At 43.6% G+C, this 26,621-nt stretch overlaps 2 protein-coding genes across 2 annotated transcripts in view; one reads left to right on the top strand and one right to left on the bottom strand.

The window, feature by feature from the left end:
- RYR3 (ryanodine receptor 3) overlaps window positions 1-17,132 on the top strand; it is a 530,733-nt gene extending 513,601 nt beyond the window's left edge. The window contains 10 exon segments of the mRNA XM_086710284.1: window positions 3,954-3,996; window positions 4,755-4,882; window positions 5,296-5,356; window positions 5,637-5,783; window positions 9,357-9,491; window positions 10,778-10,934; window positions 12,018-12,082; window positions 12,698-12,798; window positions 14,830-14,881; window positions 16,184-17,132. Of these exon segments, the coding sequence (XP_086566410.1) occupies window positions 3,954-3,996; window positions 4,755-4,882; window positions 5,296-5,356; window positions 5,637-5,783; window positions 9,357-9,491; window positions 10,778-10,934; window positions 12,018-12,082; window positions 12,698-12,798; window positions 14,830-14,881; window positions 16,184-16,279 (985 nt within the window). The 3' untranslated portion in view covers window positions 16,280-17,132.
- Window positions 17,133-17,253: 121 nt separating this feature from the next.
- The window catches only part of AVEN (apoptosis and caspase activation inhibitor), a 211,455-nt gene continuing 202,087 nt past the window's right edge, over window positions 17,254-26,621 (bottom strand). Inside the window, exons 4-7 of the mRNA XM_086708546.1 lie at window positions 23,545-23,615; window positions 21,636-21,731; window positions 18,511-18,862; window positions 17,254-17,736 (exon numbers count right to left, since the gene is read on the bottom strand). Of these exons, the coding sequence (XP_086564672.1) occupies window positions 17,621-17,736; window positions 18,511-18,862; window positions 21,636-21,731; window positions 23,545-23,615 (635 nt within the window). The 3' untranslated portion in view covers window positions 17,254-17,620. The remainder of the gene's footprint in view (window positions 17,737-18,510; window positions 18,863-21,635; window positions 21,732-23,544; window positions 23,616-26,621) is intronic.

Below are 26,621 nucleotides of genomic sequence, written 5' to 3'. Positions count from 1 at the left end.
ATTTCCAGAGCACCCATGCTGCGCATCAGTCCTGCGTCGGCACCAACTCTGAAGTTGTCTCAAAGAAGTAGCCTGGATAGTATTAGAGCTCCTTCCAATGTCGATGGATAGGCAGTTCCTTGGGCAGTTAGAATAGGGCCATCAGGGGTCACCTGGGTGACTCAGTTGGTTAAGTGTCTGACTCTAGATTTCAGCTCAGGTCATGATCCCAGGGTCGTGGGATGGAGCCGTATGTCAGGCTTCACACTGAGCACGGAACCTGCCTAGGATTGTCTCTCTCCTTATGCGCCTCTCTCTCTCTCTGTCTCTCAAATAATTTAAAAAAGAGCCATCTGGCTGGGGGTGCTACTACCTGTGTCATTAAGCCTGTCTTGATGGGCATGTATGTGATTAGTACTGTGATGGGAAAGACCATTGATTCTACAGGCAGAGGCGGGTTACCAGGTCAGCTCTGTAACTTAGTTGCCTGTGAAAGGGGCAAGGTAATGAAGGCTTTTAGACCCTGATTTCCTCTTCATTAATGGAGCCAAGAGAATACCTACGACCTCCTGCAGTCGGGGAGGATCAATGAGTATATGTCACATGCTTGGTACAGTACACCTGGCACGTGGTAGGCATCAAGCTGTTGGTCATTGCCTCTCCCTACCTGTTCAGAAAATGACTGCCATCATTAGCGAAGGTAATGCCAGTGTGTTCCCAACTGGGAAAATGAGAGTTTGAAGATAAATTAATGTGTTGAAGGAAAAGAGATACGTAAACAGAGGGGACTGTTGAAACCCTTAGCTGTGCCAATTAAAATATGCATGTCTGCAAACAGCAACTCTGACCCTGGGAGAAGAAAATTGCTCCTTATCCAAAGAGGGTCAGGCACACTGAGGGAGGCAGCTCTGTAAAGGCCCAGCTGAGCTTTTTAAAATAGTCTCTAGAAAGGGGAAGAAAAGAAGTGAGCATGCAAATCAAAAGCCTGTCCCCTGCTCCATGTCTGTGCCAGTCAGCTCGAATAAAGAAAAAAAAGGAAAACACGAGGCCTAATTTCTGACCCTTTGTCATCACATCACAGAAATTTTGTATACTCTTAAATAATGTGATTCTGTGGTCAGCTTTCTGCAGTTATCAGTAATGCTTGTATATGTGACACAGGTGATTTGGCCTAAAAGTCTCAGTTAAAAGGCAGTTCAGCTTCTATGAATGGATCTAAGGAGATAATAAGACAATTACACTAAAACGTTCCAACAAGGGTATTTGTTGATTTTTTTTTTCATTTGAAGTGGCTTCAATGCCCATGAGTAGAGAAATGTGTAGATAGCATTTTTAAAAATTTTAGATGGATGAATCTTTGTTTCCACAGTAATGGCACCACAATACACGTAACCTACTTTTTACAGTTAACTATATGTCAAAGAGAGCTATCTTACTTTATTTTTATATTGTTAATGAACGACAAACTTTAAAAAACAGAGCACTGCTGATAGCTTCAAAGTCCGGGATGTTCTCTCTGACCGTATTCTCCCCAACCCCCACTTAACTACTCTCTTGGCTTCAGTGATATTCATTCTTGTGCTTTAGTATATAGTTTACCTCTTAGGTATGTGTCCCTGGAACCATTGTTTCATGTCAACTGATTTTGAACTTTATGTAAAGGGAATTATGCTACATGCATTATACTGTCATTGAAATCTTTCATTCAGGAGTGCATCTGGAGCTTGCCCAGGTTGATGTGTGTAGCCATAGTTTGGTCATTTTCAAAGCTGTAGCATTTTCCATTATATAAGTACTTGTCATGTGTGTATCGTGTATTTATACATTTTCCTGACAGTGGATACTTCAACTGTTTCTAGTCTCTGGCTCTTATAAACAGTGGGACAATGAATACTTTTATACCCGATGCTCAAGTAAAAGAGTTTCTCTAGAATAGAAATCAGGAAAGGAATTTCCTGAATAGTAAGGTATGCAAATGTTTGTCTTCATTAACATTCCAACCAGCACTGTATGAGAGTTCCTGCTTCTCTGCCTTTTTGCTACACTTGTTAAGATACTCAAATAACTTTGCTAATTCAGTAGGTGTGTAATAGCATCTCACTGTGCATTTTTTTGATTTCTAAAGAGGTTGAGCATCTTGTATTATTTTTTGACCATTCATATATAGAAGTAGCACTTACTTATGCATTTCCCTTCTGAAGGCCCTGTCATCTACCTCACATTTTTAAAAAATTTTTTATGTTTATTTGAGAGAGAGAGACAGTATGAGAAGGGGAGGGACAGAGAGAGAGGGAGACACAGAATCCGAAGCAGCCTCCAAGCTGTCAGCACAGAGCCTGACGTGGGGCTCAAACTCACGAACCAAACCACGAGATCATGACCTGAGCTGAAGTCAGATGCTTAACCAACTGAGCCACCCAGGCGCCCCCATCTACCTCAGATTTTAAGTAAAGGATATTATTTAAAAATACGTATATTATCAAGTAAAACTATGTTTTCTACCTTCAAGGAGCTTACATACCTAGTCAGGGGACAAGAATACCCAGACCAAGGTCTGTGAAATGTCTGTGAAATGGTCTTGCCTGGAACCTTCAGTCAGGATCTCTGTGGCATCACTTGTGGAATTTTACCCTTAGGACCAAATGTGACCAAGGCCAAGTTGTATGTTAAGACCATTTGGATAAAGGATTTAAGAGAAAGGAGATATTGGTGTGGACAGAGGAAGCCTGGATTGATTTTTATTTGCTTTGTTTATTTTAGGCTCTAAATGTAATACGTGAAAGAAATCAAGTAGAGAAATGTACAAAGAAGAAAATCAAAATCACTTGCATTCCTCCAGAGATAAAACCTATTACCAGTTTACTTTGTAACCCCAGCATCTGTTTTTGCTTTTAAGTGGCATTTGGATGTTTAAAACAAAGAAATTGCTGTTGCTTCCCCTTTCCCCCCTCCCTACAGAAAAAAATGTTTAAAGATTGTCAGCTTGTTTGTTGAGGGAGAAGTGGCATTTGCTCACAGTTGTTCTTCTGAGAGGCCCATGAAGAGAGGGATGTCCTCACTTCCTTATCACCAGCTTGGGTGGTCTTTATAAAATAAGAGACTGTTATGTTCCACAGGCAATAAGAATGACTCAGATTAAGGAAAACAGAAGTAAGAATGCCTGCACCAAGGGTCAGAGGTTCCTTGGCTGCAATCTAGACTCACAATGAACTCTCCCAGGAAAGATCGATTTCAGGATGGAAAGGAGAAAAGTATCTTAAATGGTTTTTGCCAACCTACCCAAAAGTGACAGTCCTTCCTTAATTTGAACAATGACAATTTGCAGTGGAGCTGGTATGAGTTCCTAGGCTCAGGGCAGAAATTGCCTCTGAGGGGTTAGGGATGGTATGGTAGAGGGGACCACGTCCAAAAGACAAGAGGGGTCTAATTCCCTGAGAAAAGCAGACCCCACAGGAGTTATATGGGAATGGAAAATAGAGTGGATGAGCGCTCTGGTTAAGAAAAACCCCACATACATGAACAAAAGATGATTCCCATACTGGAAACTTCATGAAGTTAGGGACCTCGTCTACACTTTCCACCACTATATCCCTATCAGCTACCCCAGGTACCAATATGAAGTTAGGCACTCAGTGAAGGAAGGTTGAATGCATGTGTTTTCCTATAGGCTTTTGTTTGCAGTTATACTGGGATCAGGAGACATGGATCTGCTTCTGTCTAGTCTGATGCCACAATTTCTGGCTCTTTACCATACTTTTGAAGTAGAAAATGCAGAGTGGCTCTCCAGTATTCCAGAAGTCAACACGAAGAAGCAAAACCATAAATCAGACCTGTGGGGACTCTTTCAATCAGTCTGAATTCTCGAATGAGCAGGACAAAACCCAAGGAGATCCTATATCCAGACACAGATTGCAAAGCTTCTTGATGTGCTTGCCTTGATCCTAAGAATCTCCCTTTTTTATTCTGTTTTTCAGATCTTTTCCTAATAACTACTGGGACAAGTTTGTAAAGAGAAAGGTAGGCCTTGTCAGTTGGGAGTGGGGGGTAGGGATGGGGAGAGTTCCATGACCACCAAAGAAATGTAGGGGGTTTTTTTGTTGTTGTTTTGTTTTTTTAAGTTCTTCATCTACAGGGGCGCCTGGGTGGCTCAGTCAGTTAAGCATCTGACTTCAGCTCAGGTCATGATCTCGCAGTTGATGATTTCGAGCCCGGCATCAGGCTCTGTGTTGACAGCTCGGAGCCTAGAGCCTACTTCAGATTCTCTCTCTCTGTCCCTCCCCTGCTTGCACTCTGTCTCTCTCTCTCTGTCAAAAATAAAGAAACATTAAAAAAATTTTTTTAAAAGTTCTTCATCTACAAACATGAATAAATTTGATGTTGTTTTTATGATGGTATCTCAAAAAGAGTAAGTCACAGAAGGGTTTTTTATGAGCATATGTAGGTTTTGGCTCCATTGCTATAATCAGCTGCCCTAAACAGCTTAATACAATCACTGTTTTCTGCATACTAGTTTCTCTGTTCCAGAAAGATACTAGCTTGAAAAAAAACGTTTTTCACTTATCTCTGTCACTTCTGTTTTCTCCGGGGGGGGGGGGGGGGGGGGGAGGTTATCTTATTTGATTTTTTAATTTTTTTCCTGTTGCATTTTGAATCATGTCTTTTATCAGTCACTTGAAAGAGCCCAGAGTGTAGCAAAGCTCTGAAGACCTCGGGGCCAGAGAAAACACTGATGGTGTTGAGTGGCCCAAACCCACCCTGCTGTCTTCTCTCTTTAGGTGATTAACAAGTATGGTGATCTCTACGGAGCAGAACGCATTGCTGAACTCCTAGGTTTGGACAAAAATGCCCTTGATTTCAGCCCAGTAGAAGAAAGCAAAGCAGAGGCGGCCTCTCTGGTGTCATGGTACAGAGCTTAGGAGTTTAAATCCAAAGTCTGGCCATAGTGGATCCTTTGATTTTCCAGCCCTCTTCTGCATGCCAGAGGAAGGAACTGCAGAATGTCTGTGTGCTCTCAGGCTCTGGTCTGGCTTAGGAGTTTCTTCTAGGTTCTAACATATTGGGAGAACACTGCCTTAAAAAATGGAAAGGCCTATCAGCTTTTATGCCTGAAAGAGCTGAAAGAGAAAGACTAATTAAAATTTCAGGATGTATGATTCAACCATTCTCGGTCTCATGGGGAACACATACAGCTTGCAAAACTCAGAGCTGTATTTAGATTATTAAACCTGAGAGGAAAAAAACTGAATTTTTCCCCTTATTAAACACTTAACTGCATTCTGACATTTATAAGTTTTAAAATTACTTGTCTCCCTTTAGGCTGAGTTCCATCGACATGAAGTACCATATCTGGAAGCTGGGAGTTGTTTTTACCGATAACGTGAGTATGGCATCTGGAAAAACGAGATTCTGTGCCACAGGGCCAGGGATGTCATTAGATGCCATCGGGTAACACGCTAGGGGGTGCCAAGAAAGATTCACTGATTGCTTATGAAAGATGGAGGGCCTTCACCATACCTGGGGAACAGTAGTGTAAGGCAGACAGGCTTTCACTTGCTCTGTTCCCAAAGGTGAGGAAAAAAAAGGGGGGGGGGGGTTTAATGGGCCCATCATGAGGCCGGAATGCCTGAAAAGTTACTAAATTGCCTCTGTTTCCACAGTCCTTTCTCTACCTTGCCTGGTATACAACCATGTCGATCCTGGGCCACTACAACAACTTCTTCTTTGCTGCCCATCTGCTAGACATTGCAATGGGCTTCAAGACGCTGAGGACTATTCTGTCATCTGTAACTCACAACGGCAAACAGGTATTGGGTTTATCCTGATGCAGAACAGGAGGGGCCTCGATACGGATTGGGGGGGGGGAGCCAACAACAGGTAGTATTGCTAGTGTACAACTGTGGGTCATAGAGTATAGTACACATTTCTTGGCCAAACACGTGAACTACTAGGTTGTTTTTGCAAACTTGTGGCCATCACTTAAGAGCCCTAAGACCTTGGTTTAGAAACCCTGAACATTTAATCAAATGTTCAGGAAAGGGGGGAGGAAAGCAAGTGATGGGCATCTCAGAATCACTTTGGAGACTCTTTTTAGGTTTACCCTTTCCTCCATGAATCTGATACATTCCCTGGGGATTGGTAAGTAGGCTATGTATTTAGAAAACTTCCCAGGCACTTCTGATACATGCTTCTGACTATGAAGCAATGACTTCTACATATATATATACACATATATGTCTATATCTATATCTGTCTATAGTCATGGCTATGTCCAGTCTCATCAGTGTCTAGTCTGTCTTCTACAGTGCTGTCAGGGTCATTCCCTTGATTAAAATCCTCTAATGGCTCTTTCTGTCAACAAATTCAAACTCTTTAGCATTTCATTCCTCATTAAGTGCAACTTCCTAAGTGAGGCAGGAGTTCCCTCACGTCTCTAAACCTTTGTGTAGGAGAGGGAGAAAAGAATGAACTTAAAATGTGCCCAGCTTTGTACAGCCATTGGGAAAACCATACGAAAATTCCTCAAAAAATGAGATGAAGGGCTACCCCATGATCCACCACCAATCCTACTTAGGGGTATATATCCAAAGGAAATGAGATCACTACCTCAAAGAGATATCTGCATTCCGTGTTCATTGAAGCATTATTCATAATAGTCAAGATATGGAAAAAACTGGAGTGTCCATCAATAGACGAAAGGATAAAGAAAATGTGGTATGTATATATAATGGCATATTAATCAGCCATAAAAAAAAAAAAGGAAACCATAGCACTCACAACAACATAGATGGACCTTGATGGCATTAACACTAAGTCAGATAAGCTAGACACAGAAATACAAATACTGTATGATCTCACTTATATGTGGAATCGAAAGAAATTGAACTCCTAGAACCAAAGAGTAGAATGATGGTTGCCAGGGGCTGGAGGAAATGGAAGTGTGGCTCAGAGAGTACAGACTTTCAGTTATAAGACAAATACATTTGGGGGATCTAATATAAAACATGGTGCTTATAGTTAAAAATACTGTCTCATATACTTGAACTTTGCTAAGACAGTAGATCAGAAGTGTTCTCACCACCCTCCTCGCCCTCCCACACACAGATAATGTAACTGTGTGAGGTGACAGATCTGTTAATTAACCTGATTGCTGTATCATTTTACAATGTGTACACCTATTAAATCATCTTGTATGCCTTAAAAAAAAAATAGGGATTCCAACCAGAAAAAACTAAAGTCAAATTGACCTTTAATTGTTCTACAGTGAAAGGTGATAGAAGCAGATCTACAAATACAGAGAACCAGTGGTTTGCCAGAGGGAAGGGAGTTGTGGGTCCAGGCTCCCAGTTATGGGATGAATGAGCCATGGTAATAAGAGGCTCAGGATAGGGAATGTAGTCAATGGTATTGTCATAGCATTACATGGCGACAGATGGTAGCTACATTTATGTTGAGCATAGCACAACAAATAGAGATGTCGAATCACTATGTTGTACACCTGCAACCAGTGTTTCATTGTCAATGATACTCAAAAAAGTTTCTGCAAGATAAAAGGTGCTAGACCATCAAATATTAGGGTGGTTTGTTTCTTCTAGGTTTCTGGCACTAGCAGCAGTCAGTGTTTCTCGTTTTAGTTGAAGATAAAAAGAACAGAGAAAAGCTAGAGATAGAAATTTGCCGCCGCATTCAAACCACTCAAGTTTGGGGAGGTAATGACGGACTGTGATGTAGGTATTTGCTTAGCGTGCTAAATGCTTCCCTGTAGGTTCCTGGGAGAAAGGCCATTGTGCATTTTTACGTGTGTGTCTTGGGAAGTTTGATCCTATAAAGGCAGTGTTTCCTAAAGTGTGATCTGTGGAATGTCAGTATTACAATATGCTCTTTTAGAATTCGTTTCTTCCCCTTTTCAGATATTGAAACTTCAGTTTTTGTTGGCTTAATGGCATTACGCAAAACTGTACCTTAAATGGAAAGGGGAAACAATGAATTTTTTATATGGGCTTGCTGAATAAACTCTGGCAAGATTGTAAAAAACAAACAAAACAACATGCCCAGCTTTGGGTGCCATCAGCCAAGTACTATGACAGGCTCACAACTACCTTGTAAGGTAGATGTTATGTTCACTTGACAGATGAGTGAACTAAAGTTTAGAGAGGCTGAGTGTCTCACCCAAGACCACACAGCTGCTAAGTGGCAGAACTAGCCCATTTCTTCCTTGGCGCAAAGCCCAGGTTCTTTGTCTCTTTCTAAAACTGCGTTCTGTGAGGTCTGCGGTCTGAGGTTTGGTAAGTTACTATTCACCATTCGAAGAAGCCTCTGAATATGTTTCTTCTATTCATAAAGACTGTGATCTTCCTAGCACCGGCTCAGCCCCCAGTCTGTCAAATGGGCCAGATGAGCAGGTCCTGCCTAGTCCTCATTTGTGGTACTTCCTGAAGCCTGGAAATAAGCATGCCCTGTGCCCTTGCAAAGGTTTTAGGCAGATTTGTTGATGATGAGAAATGTCACTTTGCTAAACCATCATAAATAATTCTTATACTAACTTCAAAGCTATCACAGTTTTCCACTCATGGTTATTTATGAAAACGTGTAATGTAGGGACACCCACCAGTCGAAAGAATGTTTAATTTATTAAAAAAAAATTTTTAAGGTTTATTCATTTTTTGAGAGACAGAGAGAGAGCCCCAACCTTTAATTTCCTTAGAAGCAGCGTTGGAGTGGAAGCCAGATCGTGAAGCCTCAGCTCCCTGCTCTCTCTGTAAAAAACCTAGGGAACCTCCTTCTAGCACAGTTTCTCTTCAGTCCTAACTGCCTTCGTAGATTATTTAGCCCAGTCCCATCCCCACGTATGTGTCTGCCAGGGCTGCTGTGACAGAACCAGACCGGTGGCCCAAGCAATGGATGGAAGGAAACTACGGACATTTATCTTTTCTCTGTTCTGGAGGCTGGGAGTCTAAGATCAAGGTGGGGGTAGACTCGGAGGCCTCTGTCCTCAGTTTACACCTGGCCGGCCTCTTACTTTGTCACTTGCTCTTCCCTCTGTGCCTGCAGCTCCTGCTGTCTGTGTCCTAACGTCCTCCTCTTGTAAGAACTCCAGTTAGATCAGAGTGGGGCTGATTCTAAATGCCTCGTTCTCATTTACCTCTTTAAGGGCCTGACCTCCAAATTCAGTCACATTCTGCGATGCTGGAGGTGGTGAATTTAGTCCACAAGCCCTCAGCGTTACTGTCTTCTCCCCATAGCCCGTTTTCTCCACCTGCAGTAGAGCAACCTTCGCTCCTACCCCCTTCTCTGTCCCCTTTCTTGTTTCCTTGGGGTCTCCAAGAACCTCAGGGTGGAGAAGACCCACCTCCTTTCTACTCTCTCTTTCCCGCTCACAGCTGGTTCTGACTGTGGGTCTCTTGGCCGTGGTGGTTTACCTCTACACCGTGGTGGCCTTCAACTTCTTCCGCAAGTTCTACAACAAAAGTGAAGATGACGATGAGCCTGATATGAAGTGTGACGACATGATGACGGTGAGACCCCCCCCCTGCAGGCCAGCTGGTTACTGTCCTCCCTGGGTAGGGAGGAACTGGAGGGTCACAGCGACAACAGAGACTAGAGAAGAATCCACATCTCTGAAAGGGAGAAGTGTCCAGGAAAGACAGAGGGATGGAAGGAAACAGGGTTTGGGAGCACTCACCTACACCTAGGTGGAAAGAGCACACTGCAGAGAGGGTCTCTGTCACCTACATTTGTGGTAAAGATGCGAATTACCTATATCTGAATGTGGACAGACACACATCTAAATTTGTTGGAAGTCAAGCTTTGGTTCTTTGTCTCGGAAATCTAGGGGTGTAGTCCCATGAATCTGGTGCCCAATTTATTTCCGGAAGCCCCAGGGGATTTTTTTTTTTTTTTCTAGAATAGCCGCGATAGTCTGACAAAATTCGAGTGGCAGGCTGGTGGGGCAGAAGGTTCCTGTCAGGCCAGCCACTAGTGGGCAAGAAGAACACAGCTCCTAGGGAGCTGGCAGAGCGACACTTCCATGTGTAGATGTTCCTAATGATGAGATTTCAGGCAAACACTGTGTGTCAGGGACAGGTGACATTGAACTACCCTAGCTTGCGATCATTTAAAACAGGTAGCATTCTGGCCAAAGACTCACCTTATGCTTTCTTGGGGCAGGTACCCCTATCAGACAGCAATGTAACAGTCACTAGAGCACCACTGTGACCAGCATGCATCTATCTCCATGCTTTTCCCTCTGAACCTCACCTCTCTAGGCAGGACTGATGGTGGGGGGGGGCGGGGGGCGCCCTGCTCTAGGATCCAGCACGCAGATCCCTGCCCTGGATGACCCATGCAGCACGGGAGCAGAAGTCATCTTCTCTCAGAAGCTGTAGGAATCCCTGCCCTCCTGCGTGCACAGAGGATGTGGAAGTAGGAGGAGGCCTTTTCCAGAGGCTGCAACTTTAAAGGAGGGAAAATGAGCATCTGGCAAAAGCATGCTCATCAGGGCCCAAAGTTGTTTTAAATTAGACGTGTCCTACATGAATTCTCTTACAGGTGTCAAATAGTTCAAAACTTATTATCTGCTCATTAAAAAAAAAATCTTTTAAAGGCTACACGTACCCACAGTCTTTCCACCTTTAGACACCCCACACTGACCAGGGGGTGCAGAGGACAGCAGCTGGCAGCAGAATATTGACATCACCAGAGAGGGCTGTGTCCTGCCTCCCGCAGGTGAAGGTTTGGACCATCTTGCTAAAGACAGAGCTCCGTGACTTCTTTCTGAATGGCCACTATTGTTCTTCTCTAGTGTTACCTATTCCACATGTATGTGGGAGTAAGAGCAGGAGGCGGCATTGGCGACGAAATTGAAGACCCTGCTGGTGATCCTTACGAAATGTACCGCATTGTCTTTGACATCACGTTCTTCTTCTTTGTCATTGTCATCTTGCTGGCCATCATTCAAGGTAGGGTTGCCAGTTAAATATGAACAGGGCTTATTAGATCTAGTTCTTTCTTGCTCTGTGTCTGTGACATTTTGTATAGAGGCTTGGACATTTATTTACTTGTTAACTCAGTAAATATTTATTGACTATCTCCTGTATGCAAGGATTCGGCTGTACATAGAGCCAAAGATACGGGCACTGACATAAGAAACTTGAGAATGCCGCGGGAGGACTCCCCCTCCCCCCTATTATCCCCCACTCTGGTCGTTTCCTTCTCCTTCTGCTTCATAGATCCCTCCTGTGGCTAGTCTTGTCCCACAGCCTCATGGTTCCAGCCCTTATTTTTCTTCCCAGGCATTAGGGTGGGGAAGGAGCAGAGAAAGGAGCTATGAGAGAGTGACATGTTTTTTTTTTTTTTTTTTTTTTTTTTATCTTTTGGGGGGAGGGGTATGGCTATTGTAGTCAACAACTTGTCAGGAATTAGAGGAAGATGATGAATTTAGTTGGAGTCACACCAAGTTGAGGTACCTATAAACATGCGGGTGTTGAGGGCTAATAAGCGGGTAACTGTAGTAAGTCTTTCAAGAGACCTGTCAGGAATGGAATAGGATAGAAATAATGAATAATAAGCACACAGAAAATAAACACGAATGCAACAGTACAAATGGGATACATCAGTGCTGGTGGTGGTGATCAAAGACGTGAGTGGAGAGGAGATTCTCCGGAAGCAGAAGCAAAGAACCTGAAGAGGAATCCTGATCTACATCACTGCCTAACGGGCTAGAGAAGAGGAAGAGCCCACAGGACTGGAAACGGAATGGCCAAGCAACATGGAACAGGGAAGGACTAGGGGAGAGCCAAGTGGGTCACGAAGTCCGTGGTTAGCATCCAACACTGCAGCAAGGTGGAGGAAGAGGAACAATGAGAAATGGTTACTTGGATGCAACACTTGAAAACACAACTATTTTTTCTGATTTTGCTTTAATCAGCCTTGATAATTCACTTTTTTTCAAAACACTGTGGCCTCAACAATTGAACCACTGCCCTGAGCCACTAAACAGAGTATTCTCAACACTTTATCTGTCTTTGTATTTAAAATACCAGGTCTTATTATTGATGCTTTCGGAGAGCTAAGAGACCAGCAGGAACAGGTGCGAGAAGATATGGAGGTAATGTTCGACTAGTTCCAACTCTATTTTTGTAGCTTATAGTAAAACATTAAAAAAAAAAAAAAAAAAAAAACCTTTATTTTTGAGAGAGCGCAAGATGGGGAGGGGCAGAAAGAGGGGACAGAGGATCCGAAGTGGGCTCTGAGCTGACAGCAGTGAGCCCAATGTGGGGCTTGAACTCACAAACCACACGATCATGACCTGAGTCGAAGCCGGACCCTCAACCGGGCCACCCAGGTGCCCCGTAAAGGGACTTTTTAAATAATAGGGTCTGCTATTACCAAGGGCCAGACAAATTTTAGGCAAATTACCAATGGCAGCTCTGGGCATTTCTTCTGTGCCACCCTCTCTGCTCTGCACCCTACCCTATCCATCCCCAGCCTGCCACCCTGGTGCCTTCACCACGTCCCCTGCTTGGGCAGGAGCAAGCATCCTCAGCTAGCAAGGAGCTAGGTATGGGACCCTGTGAAGTAGACAACTAATAGCCCGACACATTAAGGAGAGAAGTATCCTTCGTTGGTTATCAGTTCAGTCAGAGATCATCACCCCTTTCTTTCCACCCACCTGTAATGTCATGTTTGCTAATGCCTTCACTGCTTCTCTTATTCTTCTTAGACTAAATGTTTCATCTGCGGGATTGGCAATGATTACTTTGACACGACCCCTCATGGTTTTGAAACACACACCTTACAGGAGCACAACTTAGCCAACTATTTGTGAGTACCCTTGGTCAATGGAGGGGCCAGTGGCCGGGGGAAGGAGTGGCAGATTAAAATAAACAGTTGTGTCCTCAGTGTCACCTCTGTGGGTGCCATTTCTGCCTATTCCTCTAAAAAAGGAGAGGTGATTAGGAAAAAATTTCAAGGAGCCCCCAAGAGCCTGCACCTTTGTCCCTATTCTCTGCCTCTCCCAGGTGTTGACAGATGGGGGCTGTGGGCCGTTCCTACTGATAGCCACGGTCAGCCCCTCCACCCAGGATCAGACCCCGTACATCACTACAGCCATTTCTCTTTCTCTACCGGACTTTCCCTATCACCATACATGCGTTCTCTTTGAAAATCCTAAACAAAGCAAAAAGGCTACCACTCTACTTTTACTTCCAGCTATTATTGCCCTGCTTCTGTCTTTCCTTTTAAGCAAAACTTAAAATGTCTGTGTTTACCGCCTCCGTTTTTTCTCTTCCCATTCTCCGGTGATCCCATTCTGGTCAGGCCTTCCTCCCCAACACACCACAGGGGCCTCCATCAGGGCGGTTGGCGCCCTGTGTGTTGCCGGATTCCATGGTCAGTTTGCAGGCCTCACCCTGCCCGTCCTCTCCTTGAACATACAAGCTCTGCAAGCATGGGATAGTTGTGGGTGTGGGTGTCCCAGCACCTAGAGCTTGGCCCCCTGGAAGCTCCAGTAAGTATGTACTTGTTCTGAGGTAGAGCATTCACTCAAGAACAAGTTATTCAGAGCCTGTTGTGTGCCATGCACTGTCTACGAATCCCGTACCTTAGAGAATATAGAGTACCTGACAATACAGTTTCTCTCCGTGATCATGTTCAAGAAAAGAAAAAAAGCAGCTCCCTGGCTTAACTCTTCCCCCTGAGTCAACATTTTATTGTTGAGGAAAAACTAACCTCTCCTTAGGATGGAACAGCCCTAGCCTTTGGGAAAGGTGTTATTGTTAAAGAGAAGTAGCAAAGACCTATTTTTTTTTCCCCCTAGAATGTGAGTTCAAGACGAAAACACAAATTTAAAAAAATCCTAACGAGAACAAAAACTAAAAAAACTTTAGCATACCCTTCAAGTCGTGAGTATTCATGATTGTTAATTCTCAGTAAGAGAGTTTTCGTCTCAATGGAGGTGACTGGGATGGATGTCCTTCTATAAAAGGGGAGCATTTGTGAGGACTCGTGAATAGAGGAATGTCAAATGGTGCTATGTGGCCCACTTGTACGTCTTCCCAGAGCACTATGTATTGTAACAATGTCCCTTCTGGCTCTGTGCAGCTCTAGCAGCAAACTTGAGAGAACCCCCTTATTCATGTTTGAAACTCCCCCTAAAAACAGTGCTTTGTCAAATAAATGTGCGAGGAAAGGAGTAATGTCCTACATGCCTGGGTATCAGACCTCATAAAGCTACTGGCCATACCTTCTTCTTAGTCTGATCAAGGAAGAGGGAGGAAGGAACCAAATCTGTTCATAGCTTCTGAAGCTATAACCCTAAGGACACCCCAAAGGATGTGAAATCTGGGGCTCGGGTTCTCCCCACCTCCAGCCTCACAGTCCTATACTCAGAGGGCAAGAGACTGGCTTGTTTGGAAGTGGTCTCTGAGATCATGCAATGTGAGCTGAATGATCAGCCCCCGCCTCCATTGATACTTGTGTGTTCCAGAAAAACAGACCCAAACCTCAGACCCATCACAGTTAGAACAAGTGAGACTACGTGGACTTTTCTCTGGTATCCATAATACAAACAAAACTATTTCTGGAAGAGTCGCAGCAACTTAAGGAGGTTAAATACTTCCCACCTTTTCCATGACCTATCCTGGAGACACACACACGTAATTTCAGTTCTGTGTTCACCTATTAAGAGCGTTTTAGTCACCATTTGGTTGTTTAGGGCTTTTTAAAAAGATAGCCAAAATGCTTCCTCATAAGTTGTCTTAGCTCAAGGTTTAGGGACAAAAGAATTTCTCCTCACAAAAAGAGTAACCAAAGTAATGTCTTTTTCTCACTTACACCTTTTTTCTCTTGTTCCAGGTTCTTCCTGATGTATCTGATTAACAAAGATGAAACAGAACACACGGGTCAGGTGAGAAATAAAATATCTTAAGAATCATAGCCCTGCAGTCTAGAGTTTTCTGCACTTAGAATTAGATTGACTAAATATATTACATTGGATTAGAAAACATGTGACAAAACACCACTCTTCCCCCGCTACCTGAACTCATAGCCAGTGAGGAAAATGGTCTGAAAGTCTTGTCACAGAAGTGTTAGCAATGCTTGTCTCTCTGGCTGGTGGGTTATGAGTGTTGGTTTTTTTGTTTGGCTACGTTTTCTGACTTTCGGTCATGATTTAAATTGCTTTTGTAATAACAACAAAAAGAAAATGGCATGAGCTTAAAACAGAAGAAACAATAAAATAATTTTTTGATTTAAAAAAAAAAAATCATAGCCCTGCATTGAGTTTCCTTTTCAGAAGCCTTGAGACTCACCAGAGCATCCAATGTCTGAAGTAGACGGATGATTCCCTTAGTGTCTCACATGCGTTCTTCCTCTGTGTTATTCCGCCATCTCTTTGTGACCTGAGAAACCCCACATCCTAAGGCAACTCCCATCTATTCCTAAAGACTTTCTGGTTATCCTTCCCAGCTAACACTGACATTTTCTAAACCCTTATGGTTACTGCTTCAGAGTAGAATAGCTGGAGGTGGGGAGAACATTACAGAGAAAAAGACAAGGAGAAGCTGAGTGGGCGGCTTAACAAAGAGAGTAAAATGGTGTGAGAGACAGCCTGAGAAAGATAACCACCTCATGTGTGGGTGGCGCAGGGAATGTGGAGGTGTGGATAGTATGAGTGAAAGTATGTGTCAAAAGGGATTCTGTGACTAAGTAGGAGAAAGAAATGCAAAGATAGAGAACAAGGGAAGAGAAGGTAGGTTATCAAGTATCCCAACATCATCAGGGTTGTAGGAAAACTTCACAGCTCACACACTTGTGAGGCACTTGGTTCTGGATCTGCCTTCAGTGCCCCAGGTGTCTGCCCGAGCTAGCACTCACTGTCCCCTCATTGTGCATTATTCTGCCTACTACCAAGTACCAGTGGCATAGAATGAGCTTATTTCTAGATCTTTAAGCAATTTACTGGCAATCATTGCATGGTGTTCAGTGTTTTGAGTTTTGCGGGGAAAGGAAGGAGGAGTCAGGTAGGGAATGACTTTTTGCTCTCAAAATAGTCTAGGCTGGGTACAGAGCAAGGAAGAAGGTTCTAGTTGGGCCTCATATAAATGAAACCCCCTCACTATTTCCAAAGGGATACCTACAGAGTAAAAACAACGCAGGTTTTAGCTTACTGTGGTTTCAAAAGAAGTACCCTTTGTTCCCATTGTTTCAGGAATCTTATGTCTGGAAGATGTACCAAGAAAGGTGTTGGGATTTCTTCCCAGCTGGTGACTGCTTTCGGAAACAATATGAAGATCAGCTTGGATAAATCAGAAAGAAACTCCACAGTTCTGGACCACTTCCAGTGGAATAAATCCTTTTACAGTTCTGCAAAATAATTGAAATGTGACATATTCTAAATGCCTCCCTTATGAGAAAGTGTTTGTTAAAAATATGTGAGATCTTGGAATTGATTTGGCTTTTTGTGCCTAATGGACATAGCCCTGTGGGAGACAACCTCTCAAAATGTTAAAAGAGGGCAAAGAAGCAAGGAAACTATAATTGAATACCTTCAAGTTTTTCAGTTGTAATGGAACTAGTTTGTCACAATGGCAGTCATTGAGGAAAGGACTAGAAATATGAAGTCTTCAATGCACTGTACCTGAAATTTTACGCACTTGAATGTCACATGACAGTATCCACTAGTGACTCATGATCTGAACTACAAAAAACATCATTTTAACTGCAAATTTCTCCCATGGTACTTGCTAGTGAATGTATTCAGAATCAGCTTGAAAAGCTTTAAGCAGTTACAGAAATAGAAAAAAAAAACACACTTTGTCGACACTGAAATATCGATTAAGTGCCTTAAAAATCTCTTTAGATATAGCTATGCAAATTTTTTATGTTTATGTCCCAGATGGACATAGTTCCATTAATTAGTTGTGATCTTCTGTCTTTATGAAACTGCACTTGAAGGTTATTCATATAATTTTTTTTTCCAGTAACAGCTTGTCAACTGCTGTTATTAGAAGTACTGTACTGAAAATTCAGAAAAAGTTCAATCTTATGCCAAATTGAGTACTGCTTTCTGGTCCCCTTGTAAGTAGTGGAGCTGCTGTGTTTAGGTGAATCTCCTTAAATAAAAGGAAGTGCCCACTGCAATAAAGTAATACACCCCACTCTCTGGCGTTGGCGTCTTGCATTGCACCTCTTGCCACTGACTCCGCAGCCGCACTGTGACAGCTGGGAAAAGGGACACGACACAAATGGCCTAAAACCCCACCCAGGAAAGAAAGGAAGTCCATACACTAGCATTCATTTATTTGGGCCAAATGCATGCCTTGTTGCTTGTGTCTATCAGCAGCACCTGCTCTGCCGTAAACATTGAAAGGAAGGAGGCTGGAAACAAGAGCCCTAACATCCCCTGCCCTTAAGGGATCTACTAGATCACTAAGCCAGAGAACAAATGCAAGGAGCCTCTTAAAGGTATAGTCTCATGTTGTGGAACACAGAGGTAGGCTGTACCGCGGCAAGCGTTGACAGAACGCACTGGCGTGGGGCATGCTTGTAAACCAGCTGTTCTGGAAGGACAGCCTTGGGCCCGCCCTTGCTGACAAGGCCACCAAAATTTGCTTCAGGCACTTTTTTTCATTTTTCTTTCTATACGTTAGGAAATCATGCTGTCCAACCAGTCTTCGAGCTCTTCCTCGGTAACAGTTTTTGATGTACTTGCTTGCTCCGGTTCCACGTTCTTTTCTTCCACCACAGAGGGCTCTGCAGGAGCTGGGGAAATAAAAGCAGTGTTAACAACTACACGTTGGTCCCCAGAGTGAGGGTTGAGGCTGCCTTGGAGCTTGTTCCATGACAGAAGTCAGCCCTACCTGTTTGCTTATAACAAGGGGAAACGTTCTGTTATTCAATCAGTTACAGTAATATCCTCACAATAAATGGGGTAGAGATTTGCCCCTCTAGTTATTCTGAAGTTGCCTTTTACCGTTCACTAGTTTCTTAAAAAAGACCAACAGCTCAGTTTTGACTATTGTAGCACTCCTGGAAAGTCTTCAAAGGTTCTCCAAGGCAGTGTGTGAATGCAGCAGTCACCCTCGGCCTCTCCCTATCAGATGGGCCACTGTCTCGCAGAGCGCACACAAGGGAGGGAGTGCTCTTTTGTAAAAAATAAGATCGAAACAGCAAGCAAGAAGTCTGGAGAGTTGGTTAACTGGCCTGTTCAGATAGTCGATTAAAAGGCCTGCTGATGCACAGCTGAGGACCAGGAGAAGCTTAATGCCTTTTTATAGCTCGAGTTCAATCTGCAGCCCCGGGTTTAATATTGCAATCAGGCAGGTAGCACCTTTGGAAGCCGGGTGTATCGAGTGGGAGGAAGGGTGTCAGAAAGGTCAGCTCAGGGGGAAGTGGGGATGTGAGCACAGAAATAGATGTCCATGGACCACAGCAGATCGATGTCAGACGCTGATGGAGATGTGTATGGATGGGACACAGGTGGGGCTGTTTGCAGAAAAACAGGAAGAGGGATAGGGAATCAAATGGAAGCCATACCTTTTTCTTCTGGGGCCACCTCCCCATCTTTCTCAGATCCTCGGTCCTGAGATGTCTGGTCTGGTAAGATGTTCTCTCCCTCTTTTATAGGTGCATCTAAACTCAGCAGCAGATCTAACTCTTCCTCCAAGGGGCCTGCTGCTGACTGCAGTGGGCCAGTGGGTTCCCGGGAACCCTTTGTGGGACCTGGGCTATCTTTACCCAGGTACATGGGGCAGCCAGCAGCAACAGACTTCAGCTCAGCAGACCCCCTTCCTCCAGGCCCCAAGGGCCCTTTTAACTGCATCCCTCGTCCCTTGCCTTCATCATTTCTCTTTGGTTTCACCTGAGGAAGCTCTAAAGGAAGAGTGGTCTGAAAGAGAAGCATAAAGAGTTAAAAAAATCTTGAGTCCTGCCACATTTGCTTAAGCAAAAACAAAGGAAGCCAAACTTTGGGCAATGGCTAATTCTATCCAGACAGCAAGTCCACAAAGGGTCTCGAATTCAGGCCCTGCCCCAGCACCCTTCCTTACTGATGGGGGCTAAAACATGGGAGACCTCACTGAAACACAACAGGGCTGGGCCTCCCCCTCTGTCCCATCTCCACTGTGTGTGAACTCAGAGTTGAAATCAAAAGGGCCATGTCTTTCTATAACTGCCCTGAGAGCTGGCAGCACCACAGGTCTATATGAATGTATGTATACTTCCATCTGTGAGGACATAAACATCTGTAAAAGGCACCTAGAAGCAATCAGCCAATGTGTGAATAAGAAAGGTGAAGGGAGAAGCTCCCCAAGGTAAGAGGGACGCTTGCTAACATTTGAGTAAAAAATGCCAGACAGGAAAGAAAACATACTTGATTACATTCGTCAAAAGTACAAAAATGGGCAAAACTGATCTTTAGTATTAGGAATCAGGATAGTAGTTTTTAGGGCAGTAGTGACTCGAGGGAGGGGTGGCTTCTGGGGTGCTGGCAATATCCTGATTCTTGCTCTGGATGCAGACTCCACGGTTATATATACTTATGCGTGCACTTTTCTGTAATGACTTAACAAAAGTTAACTCTTCAGGGGACTGTAATGTGGAGTGAAGACTGAGAAGCTCTTTTCTGGTGGGGAGGCGGGGAGGCATGGGGTGACCAGCATGGCAGCAGGGTGGGTAGATGGAGAATGAGGTTCAACTACTGTTGGAAGACCTGTCCCTGCATTTAAGCATTCTGAGCAGATCCAGCTTGCTAATGACCCCTCAGGGCTTTCAGAGCAGTATGGCTTGACACATAAATATTCATCCATCATTCTCAGTGTGCAAGATAAAGCTGGGATGTGGTCTTTCATTATAATCCTGGAGTCATTGAATTTGTTCTGGACTGGGTGTCTGGTGTTGCTTTTTTAACTCCCCCAGTTATTCAAATGTGCAAACACAGTTTGCTCTACATCACTGGGTGGGGTGGGGGTGAGATTTAAAACTAGGACCCGGGTTTTCAAAGTTCCTGTGATTGTTTTATACCTTTCTTCTAAGGCCTGCCACTGATACGACATCCTCACTTTCAAATGCTCACAGCGCTTCCTGTTTCTCCCTAAGTCCTGAGGCACCATCACCTTCATCTCAGTGCTACCCTGATGTGTAGTGCTAACAACCATTTCTCATTCTGGGGGACCCAACGATGCATGGCGGGACTTGGAACATCTCTGGACACCCAGCAGAGACAGCAGTGGTTTCCCAATCCGTAAGAAAACCCCAAACACTTCTAAAGCTCTATGGCGATTCCCTCTTAGAGGCAAATGCCGTCCTCTCTACTTCTCTGCCCTGCCCTTAACTGTCCTCCAGCCCTGAATTCAACCCGCGTGGGTAACCAATTTGTGCATCTGCTCCAGCGTAGCATCACATTCAGGTGCAGAATGAAGCTGATCATTTTAGTTGCCGGGATTCTATTTACAATTAGGACTGCTCAGGGTTTCGCTTTTTAAATAATTCAGTGGAGCCACAATTAACATTTTCAAGTTCCTGTAGTCTCGTCCGTCCACTGGGCCTCCTCGTCTCAGTTCATTATTCAACTGCTGTCTTACGCTGGTGTCTCCTACATTTATGTTTTGAGCCCTTAATTCTGCACCATCAATTTCTCTATCCAACTACTGTTGGCACTTTGCTATCTCAGAGGCACAAACCCGTAATGTCCCAACCTTGCCTTTCCTGATGCTGCCCCACCGCCTAGGTGCACAAGATGGAAAGCCTAGAAAAATTCTTCACTTGCTCTCCATTTCTAGTACTTGACCAAGTCCTGCCAGTTTTACCCACAGGTGCTCAAAAGTAAAGTCAAGCTCTCTGTCACCTCCACCATCATCACCCTAGCCCCAGCAACACGATCACAGAGGGATCCCACGGGACCCGTGCAGCGGCCTCCTGTTTTGCTTCCCCTCCTCCACTCTCCTCCGCCACGTGCCTGCATGCACACATTTACCAGACACTTCTGCCTATTCCCCTAGTCTACTCTCCACTACCCTGCAGCCAGAATGGCCCTTGCTATTATCGTTATGAGCAGTATTGCCAAGGTAGATCCGGTTGGGTCACTCTTCTTTAAATTTCAACTCAGACGTTGTTCTACTTTGGATCTCAGCTAATCGGACACTCCTGCAGGAAAGGCATTCTTAAGCACACCAACGTAGATCGGGTTCGTTATTATGTATGCTCACAGCACACTAGGCTTCTCCTTCGTAGGACTTAACACAATTGGGTCACTTGATTGATACTCCAATTTCCCAACAGATTAAGCTCCAAAGAGCAGGAACCATGTCTGTCTGATCACCCCTTAGTGCTAACAAAGAGTCTGGCATATAAGTTTGTGAGTAAAATAGCAGCTAGACTTTATCTTTTTACATTTCATTCAGTTCCATTACCTTTGATCCTTCAAAATGTTTCAAATGTAAAATGTTAAAAAAAAAAAAAAAGAAAGAAAGAAAAGAAAAGAACTCTAAAAATTACTTCATTCTCCCTTAAAACTTTTCAAAATGCTACCTTAATGCAAAACCCTCAGATTTACGAAAGGAAAAGCTCACTGTGAGACATTCTGCAGAGGGATATTTTTCACTTGTTTTTTTCTTCTGCTGCCCTAACCCACACTGGCTGGAAGATGCTATCGGGGTTTTTACCTGGACCAATTCAGCAGCGACATTGAGTCGGAGCGAGAGAGGCAGTTCTTGAAGGGCGCGAACCAATGACTCACAGTCCACATAAAATGCCGAATTCTATCAACAAACAAAAAATTACATATATATCAGGTGATGATTACAAATGACCTTTTAGAAAAAGGCAGAAGATGATAGAAATAAACCAACATTATAACCCCAAGTTATATCCTATTATTAGTTCCATTTTACAGATGAGAACACAAGAGAAGGAAACAAGTCAGCCCAAGTCCTAGAACTAAGATACACCCACCTTCAGGCATGTCTCTCCAAGGTCTGTGCTCTTACCCACATGCTAAACATCCCCCCAGAAGAAAATGAAGATCAAACTGCTGGTACTAACTGGCCCAGGACAACCCCTGAAGCCCCCTCCTCTGGGAACACTGCACCCCAATGACATTCTGACTCTCAGCACAGCCGGTCTTTCAGCTCTCCTCCCTTGACAGGACCCCCCAGAATCACACTCCTCTGCCGAGACGCCGCAGCAAACGATCTCCTTCCCCGGGTGCTGCTCTCCATCCCTGCCAGCCCAAAGTGGTCCCCACAGTATTATCTTCATTCACTGATGACCCCACTTATTTTATGTCACGCTTTTTCATTCATTACAAAAATATTTGCTGATCATCTACTTTAGGTCAGCCACCGTGCTACGGGCAATGCACGAGCATGGTCTCTGGTTCATCTTTGAACAGGCTGCATCTAATAAAATATCTAGTAAAGAGCAAGTTCTCAGTGTTCTGATGAATGAAGAACTTTAGGATTATTTGAAACGCTCGGGATAACTGAAACCTTCTCTGAGAGTCAACACGGCCCAAAAGGAGTTGAAATGTGAGAGGTTATCTGTTTGCAATTTGTCCTAGAATGCTAAACTGCACCTCAGGCATCTGACCACACAGACTCAAGCAGACAATATTTTTAATTCCCTACTTTCTCCATGGGGTAATACATGCCCTATGTAAAGTGACAGGCAGTCACTTTGTAAGTAACACCCCCCGCCGCACAGTGTGGTAAATCAGTGCTCATCCCAAACAAGTAGACATCACACCAGTCCAGGGGTAAAATGAACCACTTACAGTGTGTGTGTGTGCGGAGCTAATAGCAGAATGGGGAGGAGGGTGCCCGACCCTTGGGCTTCAGGTCTGCTATTCAGCCACCTGCCTGAAGCTGTGGACAGATTGTCTAATCATTGTATCAGACAGTATGCCCTAGCCATGGAGTCAGGGAGCCCATGACAAGCCACCACTCATTCTCTGCGCTTTGTAAAAGGGTAAGAACACCTGTCATCTCTCATATGGAAACAATCAGTCAAATCCCACTTGGAAAAGAATCGAAACTCCTTGGGATGGAAGTATGGCACGAACACAAAGCGAATGAAGTGGTTGGCCTTTCTGGATTCACTGAAAGGCTTCTGTGATATTTGTCCTTATTTTTATAGCTTTATTCTTCTAATTACAGATAAAGAGTTATCTAAAGCTATAAACTTGAGGATTTTTTTTCACCTGATACCAAAAGCAGTATGAGGGGGAAAAAATTACTTTTCAACTCCAAGGGGAAGTTTCACAGAAAGGGAAAGAAGAGAGGCCCAACGGCAGAGCAATCCACACAAAAATCATGACTATAAACTCACTACCTTGCAGCCCAGTCTATGTGAGGAATTCACACAGATGGCCAGGTGTAAAGGTGAACTCTAGCTTCAAAGACCTGTATAATTTAAGCTTCCCAGACATTTTCTGAACGGTTTCTGTAACGGAGACTAAATTGTACATGAATGACTACTCTTTTCTACACGGAGACTCTATCTCAACAATAATGTAAGGATGTTAGTCTCCAGCCTTGAGCAGAGCCAACCCGCATTCGAGACAAACCATCTTACCTGTTTTGGACACGACGCTTCACCATCCCACTCCTTCTCCTCGACAAAGCGGAACTGAGAGAATGAGTCCCCTAGAGATAGAAGAAAAAAAACCCACAATTTTATGCAAAAGCCAAAGGAAAAGGCTCAGTTCTCTATATCTCCCCTCTGGCATAAAATTGCCACTTCTGAAGAGCTAACTGTCCTGAATTCGGCGACATCATTCAGTCGAAGTTCTTGGCTTCCACATCCTTACACAGCAATCTGTGCCCTTGAAAATATTGTGGGCGCCATCATTCACCGTTTCACCCAATTCTCAGTAAGCCACCATCTCCATGCTACTCGAGAGGCAACAAAATAGTTCAGGCCTGCAGACATGGCCATCTACTCGTATTTAGCACATTTTCATCTCATCTGCTTACTGTATGCAAGGAAACAGAGATTTATGATTTGGGGAGCAGGTGCAGCTGAAAAGGCAGAAGAAGCGAATTGAAGGAAAGAAGTTCTAGAATTACCCACGATATGACAGACTTTTACTATCTCTCTCAGGTGAGGTGACCGTCCTCAGCCATCACTCTAAAACTCACCTGGTTAGAATGTCAAATGCAAAGTAAAACTCAAAGAAGGTGCACAAAATTAGTTCATGTGAATCCTGGTGCGCTGCTCTGAGCTCGTGGAATAAAGGAAAATGAACACGTAAGATCAACATAAACAAGCGTGAAAGATGATCCTGGACAGCAAGCTTTGACACAGGGCTTATTTTGTAAATGCATACTTATTTGGTTATCTGCATTAAGAACATCTAATTTACACATGAAGAATTCTTTCTCTCCCTAGCTTTCAGGATTCTCCAAAATGTGATCCTCCCTCAATAACCCATGTTTGCTTCCTATTTCTTCAGACTTTCTGCTCGAGTTGACTTCTTTTCACGTTCCAAACATACTTCATATTCTATCCTAGGCTCTTTCTTTTTCAATCCTCCCCCCTTGTCTAGAAGACCCACACACTTCTACCCATTCATATCATATTTATACTCTTTTGTGATACCTCTCAGGTGACTTAACCATAGAATCCATTCTTCTAAATTAAAAGAGGAAAAAGGAAGTGAAGAATTCAAAATTAAAGAGACAAAGATAAAATCAGACCCTATACTACCCCCATCATTTCCAAAACACATGGGTCAGAAATACGAACATTTGGCAAGATCAAATTAAAAGCAAAAAGGACCAAGAACACCACTATTAGAAGGGGTAAAGTTGGGGCGCCTGGGTGGCGCAGTCGGTTAAGCGTCCGACTTCAGCCAGGTCACGATCTTGCGGTCCGTGAGTTCGAGCCCCGCGTCGGGCTCTGGGCTGATGGCTCAGAGCCTGGAGCCTGTTTCCCATTCTGTGTCTCCCTCTCTCTCTGCCCCTCCCCCGTTCATGCTCTGTCTCTCTCTGTCCCAAAAAAATAAATAAACGTTGAAAAAAAAAAAAATTTAGAAGGGGTAAAGTTAATACTCTTAGTCATCGGCAAATCAATTTGATCCCTCAAAAATTATGACAATAATGGATCTGAATGATATAATAAGGTTTTTTATGTATATATAGATATGAGTATGTGCACATATATATTATGATTGTATCTGTGTACTCTATAGTATCTGTGCGACATTAGTTTTTAAAAAGAGCTATAAGAAGGCCACCAAAAACCTCAATAAATCTGAAATGTAGCAGTATTTGCTAATGATAAACATTTATAGCACACATAAGCAAAGGGTTAATATCTCTTATATACAAAGAGCTTCTGCAAATCAACCAGAATAAACCACCTAGTAGAAAAAGAGGAAAAGGAGTGAAAATAAGAAATACCATTTGCTAATATATATAAATATATATATATTATATATATAATTATATATATACACATACATGAATAAATTAAAAATCTATCTGGTAGATTTTTAAAACTTGACCAAATATCTGAATGCCATATTCAGTGTTATTTTTGGCATTCCTGAACTTCTATATTATAAATAATGCTATATAATATATAATAATGCTATATAATAATGCTATTATAAATAATGCTATAATCATTATAAATGATGCTATGACTGCATAGAATAATATATAACCAGCGCAAGGTAACAGTAATACAAACAAGGCATGCTACACTGTCTAATATTTGAATATTCACTTTCAAATACAGGTAAGGTTCCAACAATGGCTAAATAGCTTGATGTAAACCAATCCTCTTACTGAGAACAGCTTAGGAACACTAGGCCAAAAAGAGCCACTTAGCACACAAGTGATAAAGGTCTCAGAAAGAAGAGAAGCTAAGGAGATAAGCCTGACATTTAGAACTGCTTTTCCCTTTGAGGCATTTATTCATTCCCACAGGTGGTCCTGAGAAACTGAAGAACTGAGCATAAAGTAACAACCAGAGAATGCAGAGAGCTTTTGCTAGTTTCAAGGTACAGGGCAGACAAAAATTGGAATTCAGGCTCCAAGGATGAAGAAGAATCTTGGAAAACCCAAGACATTCACATGGGAGCCCTGATGAGTACATCTTAGAAGTGGGAGTTGGGGGGCACCTGGGTGGCTCAGTTGGTTGAGTGTCCAGCTTTTTATTTTGACTCAGGTCACAGTTGTGAGATTGAACCCCATCAGGCTCTGTGCATGGAGCCTGCTTGGGATTCTCTCCCCTCCACCATTTGCATGCTTTCTCTCAAAAATAAATAAATAAACATTAAAAGGAAGAAGGAGGAGGGGGAGGAGGAGGGGGAGGAAGAGAAGGAGAAGGAGGAGAAGGAGAAGGAGGAGAAGGAGAAGGAGGAGAAGGAGGAAGGGGAGGGGGAGAGGGAGGGGGAGAGGGGGGGAGAGGGGGGGAGAGGGGGGGAGAGGGAGGGGGAGAGGGAGGGGGAGAGGGAGGGGGAGAGGGAGGGGGAGGGGGAGGGGGAGAAGGAGGAGGAGGAGGAGGAGAAGGAGAAGGAGGAGAAGGAGAAGGAGGAGGAGTAATGGTGGGGATGAAGTAGGAATAAGCCAGACCTCCCACAGTCTAAGGCAAAGCTATAAATCATCTCAGTCTCTGATTCTGCCCATAAGAAGCAAAAGTAA

The sequence above is a fragment of the Puma concolor genome, chromosome B3, assembly GCF_028749965.1.
Source record: "Puma concolor isolate L17-30 chromosome B3, mPumCon1.1.hap2, whole genome shotgun sequence".
Taxonomy (NCBI): Eukaryota; Metazoa; Chordata; class Mammalia; order Carnivora; family Felidae; genus Puma; species Puma concolor.
The sequence above is the reverse complement of the archived record's forward strand: the minus strand, read 5'-3'. Positions and strand labels throughout refer to the sequence as shown.